At 34.7% G+C, this 22,608-nt stretch overlaps 1 protein-coding gene across 12 annotated transcripts in view; it reads right to left on the minus strand.

Moving 5' to 3' along the window:
• Positions 1-22,608, minus strand: part of CLASP2 (cytoplasmic linker associated protein 2) — a 153,489-nt gene that overhangs the window by 34,370 nt on the left and 96,511 nt on the right. For 3 of the 12 annotated variants that reach the window (XM_075493401.1, XM_075493398.1, XM_075493408.1), the window contains 8 exons: positions 21,784-21,839; positions 20,452-20,622; positions 17,187-17,210; positions 14,333-14,350; positions 12,275-12,376; positions 6,933-7,103; positions 5,877-5,984; positions 935-1,041 (listed from right to left, as the gene is read on the minus strand). In XM_075493401.1, the coding sequence (XP_075349516.1) occupies positions 935-1,041; positions 5,877-5,984; positions 6,933-7,103; positions 12,275-12,376; positions 14,333-14,350; positions 17,187-17,210; positions 20,452-20,622; positions 21,784-21,839 (757 nt within the window). The remainder of the gene's footprint in view (positions 1-934; positions 1,042-5,876; positions 5,985-6,932; positions 7,104-12,274; positions 12,377-14,332; positions 14,351-17,186; positions 17,211-20,451; positions 20,623-21,783; positions 21,840-22,608) is intronic. The other 9 variants (XM_075493407.1, XM_075493404.1, XM_075493402.1 and 6 more) reach the window with 5 other exon arrangements.

Genomic DNA, 22,608 nt, shown 5'->3' on the forward strand with positions numbered 1-22,608 from the left:
CCAGACTTAGAACGTGACAGAGTTCTTCAGATTTTTTTTCCTTTGAAATTTTGTTTCTCTCTATCTAATCATATCTAGCTATAATCAAATTTTTTAGAGTCTAATTCGTAGTTTTTTACCAATGTTCCAAATAATGTTTTTGTTAAAACAGAGTAATAACAAACTCTTTAAAGCATTCCAATAACTAGATAACAGGTACTTACAAATATTTAATTATATGCAAATAGTATACAATACCTGATAAAAATGTATCTGACTCATAGCGTCAGTATTTTAAATTAATTTAAGATTTCAGCTTGGTGATGTAAATGTCAGAATAGCAAAATACATGATGAGTTCAGTTTGCCTAACTGGGGCAGGGAGGTAGAGGAGCCAAACCCACCCTTTTAAAGAACAGTAAAGCTTACCAAAGAGAATGGCATAACCAGTTTTAAATTCAGAGTAACATTTTGAAAACAAAAGAAAACAAAACCTAAACTTATGAAATGTTGCCTGCCAAGTCATCAGTTCATCTCTTCAGCATCAATCTCACATGTTGTCAGAGAGGACAACTTTAAAAGGAACCCAGGCTTACGATAAGCAGAGTGCTTTAGCTGTCATCATTCCCAGCTCTGCAAGACTTCAACCTATCCAGAACTTTGTCTGGCTGTTGTGGGAAACTGCTGGTTAGTGCTACCTGCTCAAGTGGCTCCTTGGGCCACTCCAACAGTACAGTCCAAGACTATTTCCTGTCTGCCATGGAAAAATGTACGTTTCTCAAAAGTTAAGGGAACAGAAATTCCAATACTTTGCAGCTCTGGCAATTCAGGTTTTTTTTTCACCACGTAGAAGCCAATAAAACAATGAATGACAAGTTCTTTTGCATACTTTAATGTACGGGTACCAAACATTTTAAGAGTCTGTGTCCTACACAAGGTAAGTGAGAAATTCTTACCAAAGCATCTGCTACTGCCTCTTCCACGTCAGAACCTGTGTTCAGAACTCGCATAGCACTAACTGATGACGACAATCTACTTGACTGACTAATTCCAAAGCCGGCACCTGTTATAACAACAACAAAAATGAATATAAAGAATTCAGTCAGAATATCAATGTGGGACATTGATACCACACTCACTTAAAAAAACCCAAGCAGAAGAAAAGCATTTGCTTAACATTTCTCATAAATTAAGTAGTGGCTACAATACTGGTTATTTTCATTCTGAAGTCTTCAGTGGTGCAGCAAAAAGTAAGAAATGAAGTAAAAAAAAAATAGAGTCATATACAAAAATCCTATTCCAATATCACAGGGAAAAAACAAAACAAAATAAAACAATGGTTTTAACTGAAAGAACTTTTCCTTTTTTCTTTTTTTTTAAATTAATGTCTTCTTCATTTTGGGTTTTTGTTTTCATTTAAAAAGAAAGCAAATACAATAGGAAGGCTATTGAGAGTGCTGATTAGAAAACTACATGCATAAAGAATGCTCTACAAAAAGGAAAATGGAAAACTACAAAAGTTCTTCTGCAAGTAAAAATAAAATGATTGTTGTTAAGGAAGAAAAGGATTAACATTGGAGGGTGGGGGTGGAGACGAAATCTAGCAACATAAACACATCTATCTGGATTATTAAAACCACAAAACTCAAATTAATATAAATAATGCTTTTTATAACTGAACTATGAGAATAACCAAGTGGGTGGGGAAAAAAAAATCCAGGATGACTGCACAGATGACAGCAAAGTGTACTCATCCTTCACCTGTAGCCCCATAAACATCAGGAGTGTAGAGGGCACCAGTGGATCTGGAGTGATGTCTGGAAGCTGCAATAACAGGATCATATAAACCCTATCTATTACCATGGAATCAAAGTGCTGCAACAGTTGCTTAGATGAACAAGAGAGTATTTATCAAAACGATTCAGCTTTAGCACAAGAAACTGAGTATTACACAGAAGGAAAAAGCTTCAGAGAACTTCTTCGATTATATAGATTATGATTATATAAATTATATAGGTTTATGTACACTGGACATTTCATGCATAATTTTTTTTAATTTAAAAGATTAAGAGCAGATTAAAAGCAAGTATGTTTCAGTTCAAAGAAGAAAAAATGCGTAGACACACATGTGCATGCGCGCACACACACACACACACAGAGTCCTCAGAAATATCGAAAAAGTTCCACTGATACTGGTCTTCTACTGTAGAGTTAATTCTACATGCTCAAATCAGAGCCAGAGCTCACGTACCAAACATTATCTGCAAAAAGTGACTCCTGCATGAACCTACTGTGTTAGCAGCTGACAATTTGTATAAACTTGAGTTCTTGCCTATGTACAGATAAGTCAACCTCAGTTAAAACTCACCACTATGTAGATGAAAGTTAAAATTACTCAATTTTAATTGAAAGTTTAAAATAATTTAATGCAATTAATGGTTCACATTTGTATTGTTTTCTTTAAATAAATAAAATGTGAAACTGAAACATTTATGTTAGTTACTGTAGCTCATTATGATTCTTTAAAGTTATGGAAAGTGGGAACCAAAGATCCTTAAGGACTTTTGAATAAAACTGAGTACCCTCCTCCTTCTGGCACTCCTATAAAACTGGTCTTTTAGAGATTCTAAAGAAGTTAACTCACCATTGCTATATTTTCTTTCTTAAACCAAGTAATTCTAAATTAAATGTGTTAGTAAACACTTCATCTTCTTTCTTCAGTTCACTTAAGTTAGAGGCATGAATGAAACTGGTTTTGACAATTTTAACTTGAATTTAAATGTCCACCTATAGTGACATAAGCCCCAGATATAATATTATGATTTAATAAATAACTGTAAATGCAAGTATTTTATACCTTTTGGATACATAAAAAAGTATAAATAGAAACCAGGAATCAAATGAATCATCCTTTGCTCTGATTAACATACACAATTTAAGAGTCTGATTTGAATCAAATAACCCTGACAAGGACCAAATCACATTTGGGGAAGCACACCTCTTTTAACCTGAGTGAACTCCAAAATGACCCTAAGTCCTGTAAAGGTCCCAGAAACAACACTGTTTTTTCCACATAAAGTTCTGTACCCCTTACATAAGGCACAGCAATGTATTTTATTTCAAACTAAACCTGCATGAAGCCATTTAGCTAGGGAATTTTATTTTGCAAATAATCCTTTGTGGAATACTTGGTTCTTTAGAAAGTATGTCTCAGCATGGAAAAGGAGACAGGACAGAGGATGTCGAAACATAGGCATCAAGGCTGATAGAGCTTTAAACACAAGCAGTAACAGGATAAACCTTTCTATTGCTTTCCATCAACAAGCCCTGAAAATTAAAAGTACAATCAAAAAGTGAAACTTTAGGCATATAATTCAAGATGATCCTGCCCCCATATACATTTAAATATGCTGGACAAGTTTTTAAGACAGTGAAAGGAAGCACTATATTGGATCAAACATACCTCATTCCAAAGCATATTTTCAGGAATATTCTTTGTACCCCTCAAATTGCAGAAATTGTGCAAGTATTTACTTTGGTTGTTTCATTTTTTAAAAGATGAATCAAAATAAGATTTTAAATGGACTCAACATAATTTCTTAGCTACAATATGCAAATTATACTAGTCTGATATTTAATAGTAACTATATGTAACAGAAAAATAGGCACTTCCATAAAAATTACAAATCACTTGCTCTGAGTGGCTGTTATCTCCCAGTTTATAATCTTATACTGAGAAGTGAGATTACATAAACACTTCATACCAATATGTACAGAGAATCAATTATGTACCATGTGGGTCATTTTATGCCCCAAAGGGCTTAGCATTTGTAAACAAAAATTTCTGTGCTGAGAATCAGATGCAATACAAATTACATTCCTCCCCCAGCCCCATGTATAACCGTCTCTAGCTACAAACACAGAGCTGAATTTGCCTTATTTTGTATTCCACTTGTACCCTTGGAAAACATTAAATTTAATACTTTTGATAGAAGTTAATAGCATCCCATAAGACAAAACTGGTCCAACAAAACACTGAATGACATTCGAAATCATTCAAATAAGAAGTCATACTACAAGGAATCCTAGGAATGCTCATTTATTCCACGTATAGCTGCTTTTTTTTTTTTAAACAACACTGGATTCCTATACACACTACTTTGTATCCTCTGTGCTACCAGACAATTCAATCTATTTTATCTGCATAGGTACTTGTTTTGCTATCTGAATACCAAAATTAAACTCCATCAATAAAAGTAAAACCTCAAGTAGCATCTGTCCCAATGACCCATTTTATGGTATTAATTGAATACAGATTTCTTAAGATAACAAGTATTTGACCAAATATAAAATGTAAATCAGATCTCGCATTCATGCAATTGAAGTCAAGCTGTAAGGCAGCAAAAGCAGCTCAAAAATATCTGGAAAATACCCTCATTTTTAAAGGAAAAGAAGATATGTGTGTACTACAACAAAATCTGCCAGTTGTGTTTTAGTAAAAGATACAAGTTTACTAATGGATCCTGCATAATGCCTGCTTTTAATTTAATTTCCCAATTAAATAGCATCTGGGCAAATGAGCATTAGTTATCGAAACAGCTTTCATTCAATTAATCTGTACTTTTCCAATAAAACCATGGCTGACAGGAAGCATACTGCCTTAACAGACTATAATAGACTTCCAATGCTATTTAGGAGTACAGTCGGGTGCCTCAATTTGAGATAGAAACCAGAGAATTACTGTTTTCAGACTATGTTTAACATAGTCTACTACTTAACATAGTTTAACTTAACAAAGTCTTTAACTGTAAGCTACACTTGGACAAACAAAAGAAGAAGGATACATACTGAAGACTAACTCAGACAAAGGTAACACAAAAAAGATCAGATACAATCTTACAGAGACAATTTTGTATTACTAAACAATCAAAAAACCCCTCAACATGTAAAAAGACTTCTATCAAAATTTACTATCAACTTCGTAGTAACCTTGACAAGGATACATGGAGATGAGAAGCTTCCCTAATCTTTAACCAACAACATGTTAAAATAATTATAAACTGATGTTCCTACGTCTTAGTGACATTGCAGAAACGGACAACAACTTGACAATCTTGCAAAATCTTTTAAGTGTCAGGCCAATAAACTTAAATACTAAGTGAAAACAAAACTTTTTCTTATAGCAACTCTAGGAATGAGGACTGAATGTGGCTATGCATGTGTGAATGTTCAAGTTTTCAATTCCTCTCTTCTTCCCTATGTAACAACAGCTGCTACTTTAATTACTTTTCACTTGTTCTACACAGACTAAAAGTAAACTTCAGAACTGTACTTTGGTTCATCTACTTGGATAAGGACTTCGCTATTTGCCCAGTTCATTTTTAGAAAATGGAAAGCAGCCTCAGAATACAGTTCTGCTTCTGTAGGTATTCATTGATTAGGGAGCAATTTGAATACTAGCAGACCCTAGCTGTTGATGCAGGGAAAAGCAGAGCATGACAGCCACACTATTCTTTGCTCTAGCTGGTCAGTGAGAAATGGATTATCTAACCGCACCCAAGCAATGAGCGCTGTAATAAAAAGAGAAACACATAATTTCAAAAAACTTTCCAAAAGCAGAATTGTCCTTTCAAAAAAAGTCTCTAGGCGCTGTGTATCACACACCTTTCCAGACTTGGTATTTAAGATGAGACTACACTAGGCAAACCATTTATTTTTCAAGTGTGCAACCCATTCACACATTGGTCAATTCTCCATCGAAGTAAGTGGTGAGTGAGCCAAAGGAAGGGAAAATAATGGTGGCCGGCTACAAGCTAAATGAAGGAGGCACGGATTCGTTAGGTGCAAATAACGAAGGGCAAAGACAGCCATGCACAACAAGGGGCTCTGAGTACTTACCAAGGGGTGGAAAAGAGCGGACAGGGCTTGTGTCCCTGCTACTTTCACGGCTGGCCTCCCGACTGCACCCCTGACTCACACTAGGCCGAGGAATGCGGCTGCCTCGTGCTAGTATGATTCAGGGTACAGACAAACAGCAGCACAGAAGGGAGAAGACATAAGAAAAGTTGCAGTTTTAATGCAATTCTGTTTTGCAGTAAGATCAAAGACGTATTTCTAAGAAAAGACACTGACAATTATGTTGTATTATAAGTCATAACTGTTTCCACACATTTTCTTGGTTGTGCTGGATTATAGTAAGTGTAGCCAGTTCAATGAAATTATTTCTTCGCACAGCTAAAAATGGGGATTTACCAACTCTTTACAGAACGGTTGAAAAAACTCTTGAAAAGGATGGAGAGGAAACAAGCAAAGAAAAATATGAACAGAGCATTGATTCAAAATTTGTGCTCAAGATCAAGTTAATCAACAGCAACACAAATGAAAAAAACCCACAGCTTTCTAAAGAAGGATAATATGAAGTTAATGCAGCTAAGGTAAAAATAAAAAATACAAAACAAAGAACAGCAGCAATACCGTTAAAACCAAATGATATTTTTCAATATTGTTTGTAACAAAGTATAATCAGGTTATACCATGAGGTTTAAGACATATAACATTCATTTTTGTATCACAGAAGTATATACACATGCAGGCACACATACGCAGAAGACACACAAAAGTAATGAAGAAAATAATATTTTCAAATTGGTATCACACTTTCATTCAATGGATGTGGGTATTTTGGGGGTGGGGATAAGAAGTGAAGAAAAGTGAAAGAAAGAAGAAAGGGAGGTGAGGAAAAGAACAACTAGTGCACTCTGACAGCAAAAAAAATTTCAACTTAAATTTAAAACTGTCTTGTATATCAAAGACTAGCCTCAGAAAACAGGCATGTTTTAGATTTTTATTGATATGTATTCTAATTTTATCATCCACCTATAACTAAAGGCAAGCTGTAGATATCCAACACTTAAAGGGCTATAAAGAAACCAAGAGTTATTCAGTGAGTCTTACCTACTGACAATCTAGAAGGACTAGCTTCTCTACTGCATCCCTGACTTCGTGGGATTTTGCTCCGTTTTTGTGCAGTTGCAGGATTCACTAAGACTCTCTGAACTCCTGTGTTCATAGTGGAAAGTGTGGTTGTTGTCAAAACTCTTCCAGGAGACCCAGATCTACTGCCAGCTGAAGGCAAAATGAGTAAATATAAGTCACAGCGTAGAAGATAAACAACCATGGTTAAAAAGAAAAAAAATGCTTAGTTAGTAGGAAAGTGGTGGTAGATTGAAATGGTCTGGAAAAAACTTACAAGGTAAAAATGTGAAATAGAAAACCCTGGTCCAAGTTCTTACAGCAGTTCATACAAGGCAGATAAAATTATTAATACAAGGAAGCACTTGGCATGGTATTTAGCACTAGATATGCTCAAGAAACCATAAATACTCTTTCTAGTCTTCATCAACAGTTCCAATGTCCCTAACATGAACATTGGTGTGACATTAAATGTTAACAATGTTAAAAATGAACATTCATTTTTTAAGCTACATGGTCTCATTAATCACATTTTCTATTAAAAAAAAAAAAAAAAAAGAAAGAAAAGAACTGCTACAAAGCTACAGGGAGCAACTTTAAACTAGTGGTTTCTTAATTCTCCCTTGCTTTTAAAAGCACGGGGTCTTCAAGCACTACTCTCCAAGAAGTTAAATGTCACTGAAGACAATTAAAATACTTGTGTTCATTTCTGTGGAGATTACCCCACAAATTCGAAGAAAATATTCAATTAAACAAGCTAAAAAATTGATCAAGACATATTTAAGAATCTTATATTTTTATTAATCAAAACTGCACATTAGAAAGTGCTATAAATGTTCATTTCAACACACTGTACTCACTATCAGAAACTGGTCACTGATCCCTAATTTTGATATTTCAGTTACAGAAAATTTAAGTTCTAGGCCCTAGCAAAGAATCCATTCTTCTCTAGTTATAACCAATTTATACCACCAGTTGATATAAATATAGTTTCCAGCTGCAGAACTCAAGAAGTCTGACCAAATAAAGAGCAAAACATAATTTTAACCAAAGGTTAATTACATACAGATACAAACCTTTCATTAATCTTTTAAAAATAATCAGGTAACTGTATGACCACAGCTATGCTATCAGATCTATAGACTTAACATGCAACATCTCAAGTGAGTTTCATGGGTTACTTCTTATGAGGCACATTTAAAAAAGATACAAGTTGATTAAAGCTTGACTATATGGGAAAAGAAACAAAATCCCAAACAAAATAAAACATATGCTGGGTGGAAGGGAGAAAACTGAAACAACGTACCATGCATATACTTTCAGATTCATTGTTTGAATTCAAACTTGAAATGATTATTTAGCAAAATCCCTTTACCAAACTATGGACCTATTCAGCAGAAATGATAAATAAAATATTATACAGCCTGAAAAAAACCAAGCATAACTTCTATAGCAAAAAAAGAATAGGCAAATCTATAAAATTGCTGTGGTCTGCAAAAATTAAGGGTTTGGCAGTTTCTTCATATCAGGGCTTTTCAACTTAGACCTGATATTTACTAAGCCTTCTTCCTAGCCTCCAATATTTTATATCTCTTTAAAACAACGAAAATATTGTACAAGTTTTCACTGTGCCAGAGACTTTTGGAAGATTTTCTTCAATAGGTCAGAAACTGAAAAACTTATTCTTCTCAGAATATATAGAAGAAATGCAACCTCTCATTCTAATACTTTATATTTCTATTGTCTAACCTGCAAAGTGTACCACTGCAGTGTAAATAAACCAAATGAAGCTTAATATCCTGAAAATATTATGCTAATAACAGCATTGGCATACTGTTGTCAGTACTACCACCAGTAGTAGATCTAAGCGAACTCCGTGATGAAAGAAGGATTATTAAAACAGTATTCCAAAGTGACAAAAACCTCCCATCTCTACTACCTTCTAAATAAGGATTACATCCAATTAGATAAGTGCAGCATATTGAAAAAAGCGAGCCAGAATTTCTGCTGAATAGGGTCCTTAAATGAGATATGTCAAACAGGTGATCAAACAATGATGTATACACAAATTCTTGTAGACTCTTACCACCAATGGGGTTAGCAGACTGTGATCCTGAACAAGTGTAAAGGCAGGATTAGGGTAGGGGTTTATAATCCATGAAGAGGGAAGGAGCAGAGCAGATTAAAAAATGGATGGCAAATGGAAATAAGAAAGCTTTAGTCATTTCACACAGGAAAAAAAGCCACAAGGGGGTTATGCTAAAGCAGTGCTTTTAAGTAGCTTCCACAGTTGAAGAACTAAACTCAGATGCTATGTACAAAGCAGATGAAGCAAAGCTGCACAAGCAAGTTACAATTCTTCAGCTTTCTAATCAACGACTGGATAATACTGAAGAATTAAATTTCAGTTAAACATGAAACTGTAGCCTTCATATTACTTTAAAAGAATATTACGTTGCCAAAAACATTCAAGAAGTTCAACAGCTGAACAAAAATTACACACAAGGTCAAAACTTTTTTTTTTTTTTTTTTTTTTTTGGACACAGACAGTAAAGGAACTGAGCTGCAGGTGCGGTGGATGACAAAAACAAACTCACAATGGCACAACTGAAAAGACTTGCATAGAATTTCAGGTTTTCCTCTTCAAAATTAATCTCAAGTATAGAAGTAAGAATTTGTTTCCATTCAGAAATTTAATTCTTTTTCTCTGAATGAAGATTGTAATGTAATTTTAGCACACCTTGCTGAATTACCTGACAACCAAACAGGAAGGGAGAGGAAAAAAATGGAACAATTTTTTTCCACAGATAAGAGTAATGAGCTATAGATTGTATATACATTTATTTTATATCACAATTTAAAAACAGAAGAGGAAGAGTAAAGGGCTTCTAAAACCCTAAAAAAGTATCTTTTGTAAAAGCATTCAAATTTGCAAGTCTTTCATAAAATGATCTTTGAACAAAAGTGCTAAATAGTAGTAACCCTAAATTTACAAAAGCATCTGTGTTACATTGGTTTTTAAAAAATAAAAGCTTAAATCTAATATGAAGCTATTTTCCCACTATAAGCTGGGGAACTAAAACAATCCCCTGTATGGAAACATCAAGCATCTTGCTCCCCACAATGCTGTGGAAATTTTTAATCACATAAAGAAGCATCACCCAAATAGCTGGCATACAGTGCCCAACAATTCTCCTTCGCCTGTCCATTTGTATTTGCCCTGTTTATCTTCCTTAAAACATCTCAGAATTCTTGTTCTCCCCCACTGACAGGTTATAATGAGCTATATGAAGCCATCAGTTCTGAACAGAAGTAGTAATAAAAGGCTGTAAAGATGCACTCATGCATTTAATTTTCACACATCATCACACGTAGACAAATCTAGTTATTTCAATATCGATTCAACTTATCTCTTTAGACACTAATACTGTTCAAAAATGAATTCTCTTAGAAAAAAATTGTCATTATTAGTAAATAAAAACTGAAAAAGCTTCAGTTTGTTTCCCTGAATATACAGTCAGTTTAATTAATATTATATAACAATGATAATCACAAAAGTCTTATATTGCTACCTAAATTTAAGCCCTTCCCATACAGTTTATCAAACACCTTAACTTTTTAAGAATTTACCAAATCTATTCAAAGTACAAAGGTATTTTCAAAAAGCTTGTTTCAGACCTTTCCTAATACTAATGAAAAGTGTTGCAGCTACTGCTTACAGCTTTTCATAAAGGGAAAAGGTGATTTGACTGTTACCTCCCCTCCCCCTTAAATTATTAAATCCAAATATCCTTTGCTCATGATATAGTGTAGTCACTGAAAACGTAAAACAGGTTTTGCAAAACCTTTGTCACAGCCAATAACTAGACTTTATTTTCAAGCTCTCCTCCCACAAACACTTGTGGGATTAGAGCACTGTCGAAGCAAAAAAATGACTTAAGAGAACCTCTGTTATTGGATTGTATTATTTTACATTTATCTGTTCAGATTTTTTGGAAGCTATTTCACAAAATCTGCAAGCACTGGATCAGATTTAATCCAACTGTATTTGTTGGGAAATGAAGTAATGCAAAACTGAATGGGAAGTTTTGCATTACTCTAACAGGAAAGAAAATCCCAAAACACTTTTACCTGCTTTTTTAACCTCTAAAGTCATTCTATTTATGATAAATGCAGTCATTGCTATGAAGATAAATGTTTCTGCCATTAAACACAGAATTAAGAATTTTTATTAAAAGAAAGTGGATAAAGTTACTGATAACAAAATAATTGTACTGGAAAATTCAAAACCTGTATAATTACTGGGTTTATAAAATTAGACCTGACAAACTATATGACTGGTTAGTTTATTCTAATTTTATTGTTAATTTGTCTTCCTTTAATTAATACCATTGCATTTCACTTAATTAGACAAAGATGAGAATCTGAAAACACTACAGAGCTTAAAAGATGTCTGTTGGAGACATCAGATGTGTGAACAAATTGCTGTAGGTCAGCCAGTGCCAAAGAATGGGAGGTAATTAGGTCTTTTTAATTAATGACAGAGTGCTCAGCTAGATCGGAAATTCTGCATTTGCTTTGGTTGCAATTGCTTTGGTTTCTAAACACACAGAAAATTACTGTGGATTAGCTGATGTACAGTAAATTGCTTGCTTTAACCCTTTGATTCAATATAAGCTCAGTAACTGATTATAAAGTTAGGGTTTAGTATTTTTACTCCAAAGAAGAGTTAAGTAAAGGTAACAGCTGTAATACAAAAAAAAGGAGTATATATCCAAGAGCTAGACTACTGCCTAGCTTAAAATGAAAATCGGTATTTCTGGCTGAAAAATAAGACCTTCTGAAAAATGAAAAATTAGGTTTTGCAGGTAACGCTAAGGACACCATTCAGTCTACCCATTCCTCTGTATTACTTGTCCACGTGTCATATGTAACTGACACAGAAGTTTACTGGTGTTTCATGTTGGAGAGGTCAGAAAGGGGGGGAAAAGAATGTTGAGAAGTTATAATTGAAGACAGAATTTAAGAGTAGATTTCATTTCCTATTACATTATCTAATTTAATTGGCAAACTAAGACCTAACCTAGTATTTTGTCCAGAGAAAAACAACATGAATTAGAAAAGCATGCAAATACCACTGACCCAAAACACTGAAAAAAATACCTTCATTTTTGTCTGGCGATGATGAACCTAAGGCACAGAACAACAACTCAGTATGTAGCTTTTTTTAAAAATTAACTTTGACTGTAGCCATTGGTCAATGAATATATGCTTAAGCATTTGGCCTCTTTATCAGGTATAACTGACAAACAGAAAATACATACGCTGAGACTGTGACACCACTTTGGTTCTACTCCGTCCTCTGGAATCTGTTTTAGAATTTCCAATGCCAACAGAAGGTGTTGAAAGCTTTGTTCGTACACGACCTATAAAAGAAAAATGGCATTAAATCATTTTTTCACAGTAACGTAGAAAGCAAAGCATCAGTAGCATTTACTAGTATTTTCTTAAGTTTCTGTAGATAAAAAAGAAGCATAACGTAACTCAACTGGCAAAAATTCGCTTGGGATAATTAGTAGAAATTTGAACACCTCAAAGGACTTAATAGTTGAGGAATCAAAATACTTCTCCTCTGACGTTTCAGTAAACAATTTGCACGCGATCATTTCAACACCCTGAACTAGCTAGCTAGTTCTTGCTTCCTACATAAATAGGTTGATTATATTAAAAACAGGGAAGTTTATTAAATGTAATAGGCAATGCATACGCTAACATTGCTGTATCAGGTACGGTCTTCTCATGCTTACTTGTGGTTGCAATTCTACTTTTGTTGTCATAAACCCACAAAAAATTATGTTGACCATTTTTTGAATAGGGTTCTGAGGTTTCTTCCTAACTTCACTCCTCTTTTTAGAAATCTAAATACTAGCTTTCCTATTACTGAAGATTCTACTGTTTTCCTGGCCACAGTCATATTGACTTCTACAGGACTTCCAAAGCCTTTTACAGCATTTTGCAAAGACTAAGTACACTTAAGTACTTCTCAGTGACAACGTGATATAAGGAAGTACTACTGTTCTCAACAGATAAAACAACTGAGGAAGACACAGATTAAACTGAGTATCTACAACTAAAACAATAGATTCACTTCTCTCTAGAATGCCACACCACCTTGGTTTTGGGTTAAACTTTTCAGCATTATTAGCCATGTTCCTCATAACATCCAGAGTACACAATGAAATTACAAAAGAAAGGAAGACCCCAGTTGGATGAATTATAGGTAACTGAAAGATTATTCATAAAAGAAAATAGTAGAGTTGTGTACTACATTTCCTAAGCCAACCTCTCAAACAACAGAAAAATGAAACAAAAACCAAACCCATGCTAAGCATAATTCTTATAAGTTGCAAGAACAAAACCCAAAAAGCTTGTACAGGGTGGATCTAGCTGAACAAGTAATCCACTTTTAAAACCAGCATAATTAAAATATTTTCTAGACATGTAGAGTCAATATTTGACCCAGCAGAATTAGGTACACAGACTGTTATTTAGTTCTAGCCTCTTTAGGCTTTCCACAGCAGAATTTGGAGACCAACCAAGTTAATATTATTCATCCAAGTAGAGGGAATAGCCATAGATGAGAGTCTATAAGAAGAGAATCAGGATAAAGGAGGTTATTCACTAAACTACTAGAAAACAATATGCTAGCAAGAACGGTTAGATTAACTAGTCCAAACTCTACTAGTTATCCCCGTGCAATGGCAATGTTTTCCCACTGAGTGCTGTGAGACTGCAAGGCATGTAACTGCATTCAGAATTTGGCCCAAAAACTTAGGAATACAGAGTGCCACTATTTTTATACTATGTTTAATTATCACTTGGAACCTGGTTCAATTTTATTGAAGTAAAAAAAACAGTTTGCATTTGTGAGGCAAATGAACTGTTAACTCACTTGGAGTCTCTACATCCATTCACTAATGACAGGTTTAAATGTTAATAGCATATTGAAAATGAATTCCCAAGTCTCAAAGAGATGAGTAATAGTAGCACCTGCTTCCCAGAGCACGAACACATTTGATGAAACACTCTGTGACAAGATTTGCTTTAAAAAACAAATGCAAAATTATAAAGCTCCTATATTTTCACACTAAAAATGTTAAGCAATGACACTTCTACTGCAGATGAGTACTTGAGAATTAAAATAAAAGCAAAAGAATTTTAAAAATACTACATGACAACCAAGTATTAGATGCATAAGCTATCTGGAGTTATGAACCTCCACAAAGCCCCAGAAAGACCAAATTCTGCTTTTAAAGCTTAATTTGTATCAATGAAAATATGAAGCTGAAAATATTAGCTATTCTAACAAAATATTTTCTTACCATCTTCAGAAGCTGTTCCTAAACAGAAAAAATAATAAAATACATGATATTCCAAACAATACTGTGTCTCTCCAATTCCTTTTTGAGATTAATCTTATGAATCTTGACAAATTTTACCAAGTCAAGAGGTCTAAAGCTTGTGTGTTGCAACTCCATTATTGAACTGAAGCAAAATTATCGAGAAACATCCATACTATACTGTTAGTGATTTACACGAACACAATATATAGCACTGGCTTCCAAACTCGTTACAAAACCACCAAAAAAGAAGAAAAAAATAAATCTATGAGATAAGTCAATAAAATTACAGATCAAAACAGACATTAAAAATACTTTAGTGCAAGCTCTTCTGAAAATATAAAACATACTACTATAAATAATCTCAGAGAAAAACACAGGGACAGTGTTTCCCACACTGGACAGTGAAAATTTGATAGGAACTGCCAGCAAGAAGGATTTCTCTGAATTTAATCCATGATTACTCTGAAGATCTACGTGCACAAGATCAAATTTTGCTTACAGAACCAGAAGTAATATGAGCTTGCTGAAACCAGATCATACTTTAACAAGTATGCCAAGCTTAACAAGGCTTGATTATGACAAAAAGAGTCAGACAAATCTTTTTACTGACATCACTACCTAGGAATTGATGGGAAGCTATCTAAACAGCATTCCTTCCTTTAAGTTCCTTTGAAACAAATCTGACTATGGAATAAAATATATATTAGTAGTGATAAAAATGTTAAATGCCTCAAAAAAAAAAATCAGAGTATATTTCCATTTTTGTTTTCACCTTCTGCTATTTCTGCCTTGTAAGAGAACTACAATGATTAAAATGTGTTAGCGTCTTTGGATAGCCTGAACTTAACTTTCTCAGCAAATCTGGTTATGTCTTTCTTATATTATACTATCTTCAAGGCACTATTTTTAAAAACTCCCTCTAAAAAATTCATTCAGTGTAAATTTCAATGCTTCTTCACAAAAATCAGTTACAGTAACATGTATGTAGGAGTGCCTCAAAGTTTTCCTGATCAAATTTGCCAGTCTGTACAAAAACCCCAAACCCTAAACTCCCCCCCCTCCCCAATCCAAAATTCTTCCAGAGCTGCATCTTGGAAGGCAGATTCTATGCAACACCTAAGTCAGGCTAACAGCTAGCAGCTCCTAAAAGGGGTGATTCTGCTTCTCCTTCCTTGTGCTACCACCTGGTTTGGATAGCTAAAGGTTCACTGTCATCTCCAAAAGCTAAATAACAGAATACTATTCACTTTTGTTTTACGAAATCAGTTTTCTGGAGTTTGTGCACCTACAGCGATTGGCGTAATGGAGTATTACAAGGCACTAGTGAAAGAAGTGGTAAAAACATGTGGCCAAGATTAGTAGGAAAAGGAAAAACGATTAGTTCCTCCTGGTGGCAGTTAAATCAGAGCAGCTATATCATACAACTACAGCTGGAGAGCTAAGCTGTGTTCATTCTGTCTCACACATCATCCCTACAGATATCCTATAGAAAAAAACCTGTTATTCTGATGAATTGTGTAGCACTTCCCCTACTATTTTTAAACAGATGTGTGGGGCACCATTAGTTGTGACTACTGGTCTGAACAAGAGAAAAAGCCTGTACACAAGGCCCTAAGAACCTTCATTGCTGGTGACAAAGTGCAAAAGCTCAAGATTAAGTGTTTAGCACAGACAGTGATAAATAAATCCCATTATATACAAGGTAAGGAAATCTGATATGGAAATAAGCGAGACAGACACTACTACTCTGTACAAAGCCCCCTCATTTTATTAAAGTAGGCTTGCCATCTGCAATACTAAAAAATGGCTCAAATTCTTCCAAAAAGTCTCTCTCATTAAACTGATTATCTGTGCGTTAAAATTATTCAGGATTCTGGGTTTTAGAGATCTACCTTATTACTGTTTTCATTTCTATGAAAAACATTGCCTGCTTTGCTTCCAGTACTACTCATTCTTCACAACATGTACTGCTAATAAACACATGTGACAAGAATTATTAAGTAAGTAGCAAACATAACTGACTTGTTAAGTGTTCCCCAGCAATAAATTAGGACTAGAATTATCAAGCATCAAGCTGGGACTCTGTCTCTTATTATAGGGGAAGCATTACTTACACACACTTGAAACAGACAACTGCTATGAGAAGCCTGATGCTCAACTGCTTTGCAGTTAAGATAAAAATATATGACAACTCCCTCCATGTGTTTAATACAGTGAATTAAGAAAAAGTAAGCGCTAAAAGTTAGCTGGAATACTTGGTAAGCTATTTTACCAAGTAGGTCTTCTTAACAAACTATTCTTTAACAGAATTACATTGTATTACAGGATTTACAGGCACTTAAAGTTATGTAGCTAGACTAGATTTTGACAGAGTACTTTTGAAAGAGAAGATTTTAGTTTTTTTTTTTTAAAAAAATCCTTAACAATGTGGTCAAGTACCTTCTGCTCTCCCATTGCTGTTCTGCCAAGAAGTCAAAAAATGTGACTTCATAAGTAAAACTATGAAACACAATGGAACTAGAGCCAGCTAAAAAAGCATGTATTGATTACGCAATTACTCTGTAATTAATAGAGCTTTTTTTTAAAAAACAGGAGTAACATCCAATTTCTGATAAAGTTTCTGTTGTTGATACAGACCAATCATCAAAAACATTGACAAATACAGCAATAACACAACACATATATTAAGACATCAAGATTACATAGAGGTTAATGAAAACAGCATAGTATTTTGTTATGAACAGACAAATATATTAAACATGAATAACTGTACATAAAAGACACTTTATTAAATATTTAATAGAATTAGAGGACAGACTAAACAATTTCTTACCATCCATCTTGTCAGAAGTATCCTCTTTGTTGAAAAAGCAGGCAAAGAAACATGGAAAACTTAGTGTGTTAGAATAAAGGTGTTCACAGCAGTCATAAAACATTAATTAAGGAAAATACATTAATATTAAATACAGCAGACATGTTTATCTAATTCATGCATGTATAAACTACCTTAAGTAAAGTTGGTTTCTCTCAGACCAAGGTACAAAATTACAGAACAGGGTACAATTACCCTGCACAGGGATGTTGAATCCCTCCATATTACCCAGATTTGAGCAAACCCTTACACTGAAATATTTATAAACTGTTTCATGCTTGGTGTCAACAGTTATTGAAGCATCAGTACATTATTTGTATCATTACTGAACCACAATATTTCTATTTCTTACAAAATTTGCTAATGAGCATGAAGCCCCATCTGGGGTAAGGGACAGGAGGGAAAAAGACATCACAATAAAGACAGAGGACAAATGGGACAAAGTTCCACTCTGGTTTAAAAGCATTAAAGATTTACCAGTTCAGCTGGAAGGTAGTGCATACATATTTTGACAGTAACAATCAAAATTAAAATATTTGGTGTGAGACATATAATTACAGCTCAAGTATTAATGTCCTTTTTGAGGAGACTTAAGATAGTCAACATTTAGAATAACTAAAGTAGAGAATGTCCTCATGCTTCTAGAACAGTCTTTAAAAACAAAAAACCCAAACAAAAATAAATAAGCAAGAGTTCTTCTAGTAATAATAAAAAGGGAAGAGACAGGTGGAGACAATTCTAGATTACTATGCTCATGAACTTGTGGTCCTCTGAGGCTCTAAATTTGGCAGCTGTTTAAGCAAAAGGTGGATATTTCTCTGTAAGTAAGTGTGAAAATGAAAATAAATTCAAGCTTCAGAGGAGACAATTTTATTTATTTTGGTATTGACTGCAACACCTGAGAAGATGTGGAAAGCATTATGGATTTCTAGGCATTTTAGTACCATGGTCAGCATTATCTTGACAATTCTGTCATTTAAGTTGCCATATTTGGATTCAGTATAAACAACCCCCTTAAAATGAACAGAGGGGAGAAGTTTACAAATTATCCCATTTTCTAAAACATGGCACTTGCTTGGATTCACACTCTTCATTTTAAGGTTACCTTTTGTAAACTAAGAGCAAACAATATTTTGAGGTGGATTCCATGGTTAATCCATAGCCAAACACAAAACAGTCACACTCTCTACATAAGTAAGAAAGGACAGGTATGTGTTATTTAAATTACCTTACCACTATTAAAAAGCTGTTAGGAGAATGAGCCAAGATCAATCAAGCAGTACTGCTTTTGTGTGACTGTAAACAAACCTTGGTCTCCTTGACTATCACTGCCCTTATACCATCTGTAATAGGATTTGACTTTACTACACATTGCTAGTATCACATTATTTTGCCATTTCAAACCACCATTGTATTCTTCTCCACAAGTGATTGCATCTGCTAGTGAGGCAAAGCTTTCCAGCTACTCAAATCCTTCAAAAGAATATGACCTAGACTTAGCGCCTATTTATTCCTCTCCCCCACCCCCACTCACCAAATCTATATACTACAAAGAGAATAAGCTATTTATTTATTTCTGTTATTTTCCTGCATAAAACCACCACTATTTACTTCCCTGAAAACCTGTGTGCCCTTCTCAACTCTTGCTTACAAAATTCTGGGCATGAATCACATATTGCTTAAAAAGTTCTGAAAACAAACCAGTACTCCAAGAGCTAATTTTCTGTGAAACTCTTAAGACCAAAGTAGTCCCTTCATTTCAGCAGCATGAAGAAGATAAACAGAGATCTCCCTCTTTGTTTTTCTGTTTGACATTTTTTTCTTTCTACCACCATGCTCTGTGTCACTTTTACTTCTCGTTAGAGCTGAACTCCAGCTTTGTCTGAGATTCAGAATATGTCCTGTTGCACGCCAAAACAGACCAGGCAATGCTCTGATCTCGGAGAATAATCATCCCACCTATTTCAGGCTCTTAGACATTAAGTTAGAAGGAACTGAGAACTCCTCAAGTGATAACCACAAGCATATCTCCTCCACCGAGCAAACCGAGCAGCGTGACTTTGGTGCCCCCCAGCTATCCAGCAGGTTCTCTGATTTCCCCCGCCGTGGGCACTAGAGGGAGCCCATGCCCGAAATTACTACTTCAAATAGCAAGTATTCCTTCTAGTCAGCATTGCTCACACTCATGAACTTAATCCTAAAATCAATGGCGTTCAAACCATTTCAAGTAGGACCTGATGACAAAGGAATCAACTCATTTAAAATAGTTTTAAACTTAAAATTTAATTTAAAAAAGCACAACCAAAAACTTTGAAAACCATAGCCTAAGTGTATCCTAACATCTCCCCAAACACCAGGTAAATCAGAAGAACTATATAGTTTCTCTGCCTCTCTTGAGATCATCTTCAGCAATACTGACATTAGGAGATGCCTCCTTGGTGATCTAGCTGGCACACAAGCCAAGATAAAAAAACTAACAGTTTGGTGAACACTGAACCTCACTTCCCCCATTGCTACCCCTGCAGTATGAATAACTGAAAAAGAATAAACACATGCCCATATTCCTTTACCCTCCCCACTTAGCAGAGGTTCTAGCATCTACCACCAACACCACTATCAACTACTCTTCTGCACTCCTATCATTGGTAGCACTTCATGTCTAACAGCAAGTATTCCTATCAATGAAGACTGTCACCTAGATAACAATATACACATAGTTCCATCAACATGCTTAGGAAGAAATCTATGAAATCAATGTTGTATATTATCGTGTAAAACACTTCTGTATTATGTGAAAAAGCCACCACTTACTGCCAGGATGTCTCTTTAGCATTGTTGTAAAACAGTCAGCTAAAGAGCTGAGAAAAATGGAAAATCAAGAGTCCTAACACTCATTTCCCTATTACTTCTAGAAACAAAATAGCCATGATCACCATCTGCTGTTAAGTGAAGGTACCACTCCTTCCAATACTTAATATTAATTCCAGATTAACACATTTAAAGAGCATAGTATGGATACATTCTTTGCATTGGCATTCTTCCAGCATAAGAAAAATAAAACATCTAGCAAAGTTGGTAACTTACTTCAGAACACCTGCTCTTCTGCAATACTCCAATACTACTAAAAATGATGAGAATTTTTCAAATAAAGAAGTATTTTTCCTGTAACTTTTTGATCAAAAACCTCAAAAAGTATTTCACAGTATTGTAAAGATGTTTCCCTTACCTAGCGAAGCGTAAGATCCCGGAGGTAGACCAGCTGCTGACAAGCGCCCAGCTCCAGCTGTCTGTCCAGCAGCATGGCGGGCCTTTGCACCTGCGGCAGCATTAACATCAATGTCACTGCGAGACCTTTGCAGAGTTCCTGGGCTTGGAACACTCTTGCTGCTGCCTGAAACTAGCAAAACAAAGAATTAGGAAATTCGTTGGTAATTAACAAAATTAGTTATATTTGAAAGGTTAACATTTTCTACTACTGCAGCATACCTGCAAAAAGTACAGAAAACTATGTAAAATAGTGTAAGTAAAGTTAATATTAAACAAAGGATTATTGAGGTTAAGAAGCAAACTAGACCTGGTGTTGCCATGAAATTCATATAAAGAACAGTTTATTTTACAGTAGTATTTGTCTTCATTCAGCATGAAATTTTACCATTATTCAATACAAACTATGTGCTCCCACCCTAGTACAAATTATATAATTCTGAATGTTTATGTGATATATTACATTGTTGAATGCTTCACAAATGTAAGGAAATTCACAGCAACCCTTGTGATACTGAGGGAAGATAATATTCCCACACTTCAGCTAAGATAAAGCCACAGGCAAGCTGAATGCATACCTTGAATTGCTTTAGGATCTAATCTTCTGTAAAGTATTTTTATATTCACCTCCTATTATTTACTGAATATTAACTATTTGCTTCTGTTCATTTTGACCATTGGTTTATGTCTTCAAAACTTGATTCCCCCTTAACAATTTCAGTGTACAGAAAACAAGCACTCTCAATTACTAGCCATCTGTAAAAAGGAGTTCAATGATTTACTCTGCAAGAGTTACAAACATACTATGTGAAAAGAGAACGAAGATATTAATTTCTGAAAACGCAAGACAAAATTAAACTCTTTGAATTACAAATCTGTGGGTTTGCTTTTTGTTTTTTTTATAAAGAGCAGCAGCTACATGGGAATAGATGAAAGTTATGAGTCCTTCATTTCCAATTGCCATAAGAATAATAATCATGAATAGACCACAGAATAATGTTTTGCTTCTTTGAGCGTGACTGTTCCATGACAAAACTCCAAGACAGATGATCAACAGTACCAATACATAGCAAATTATGTCTTATACTTGCAACAACTGAAAATACATAAAATGTGAAGCAAGTATGAGGCAATCTTAGCTCCAGGTGCAGTCTGTAGTGACACATACCATTATTCAACTTGGAAACAGGATAAATGCTTAAGACAGTAAGATTTTAAGCCACGTTTAAAACTTTTAATTCAAAGAACATAAAGAACAATCATTGTGCACTGCACTATATAGCAACCACCTTACCTCTGCCTGCAAGGCTTGCTGGGCTGGCTGCAGACCATTTAGAAGATAGAGGCCGACTGAAAAAAAAAAAAAAAAAAAAAAGAAAAAAAAAAATCAATAAACCCAGTAAGTAAGTCTCATGTATCAGATCCAAAAGGCAACAATAACAGAGAGTAGAAAAAAGAAAATCTTCTGTTCTTTTCTCCCCTTCAACTTTCTCAGCATATTTTAGATAAACACGGAATGATTAAATATGGAATTGTAAGGGAAACACAATCATGTTATCTTTTGTATTTTATAAAATTACATCTTCATCACAAAGCATTAATTCTTAGGTTACCAATAGGCACACTTTGCTAACACAAAGTTCAGGCATCCCAGACTTGGTCACAGAAACATTTAAGGTGGTCAGGACAAGGTTTTAACCACAGGACTGATCTTTTAAATCAGCCGTCAAACAAAAATAGCAGGAGCTACACAAAAAGCTTGATTTATGACAGAAATTATGAAGTGGTGTCTGTAGTAACAAGGAAAACAGGTGTACAATTCATAAGCCTCCACCAGTCCTGCATCTCCCAAGAACTGAATTACAAATTAGAAAGGAAAATGCTGGAACTTCCAAGCAGCTAGACTGAATTACACTGGTTGAATGTTAGAGGCTCCCACAACTTACAAAAAGAGAAAAATCCCATGTCTTTTCCTCTATGTTTTCTCTCCATTTTCCCTTACTCTTACTGCAAAAATGAGTAGTTGCTGAAGCAAAATCTTTCTCTCTACTCAAGTTTAACTGTGAGCCCTTCCTTCTACCTGGTTCAGAAGGGTAAAATGCAGTCAGAGGGACCAGGG

Source organism: Mycteria americana, chromosome 2 (genome assembly GCF_035582795.1).
Source record: "Mycteria americana isolate JAX WOST 10 ecotype Jacksonville Zoo and Gardens chromosome 2, USCA_MyAme_1.0, whole genome shotgun sequence".
In the NCBI taxonomy this organism is placed as follows: domain Eukaryota; kingdom Metazoa; phylum Chordata; class Aves; order Ciconiiformes; family Ciconiidae; genus Mycteria; species Mycteria americana.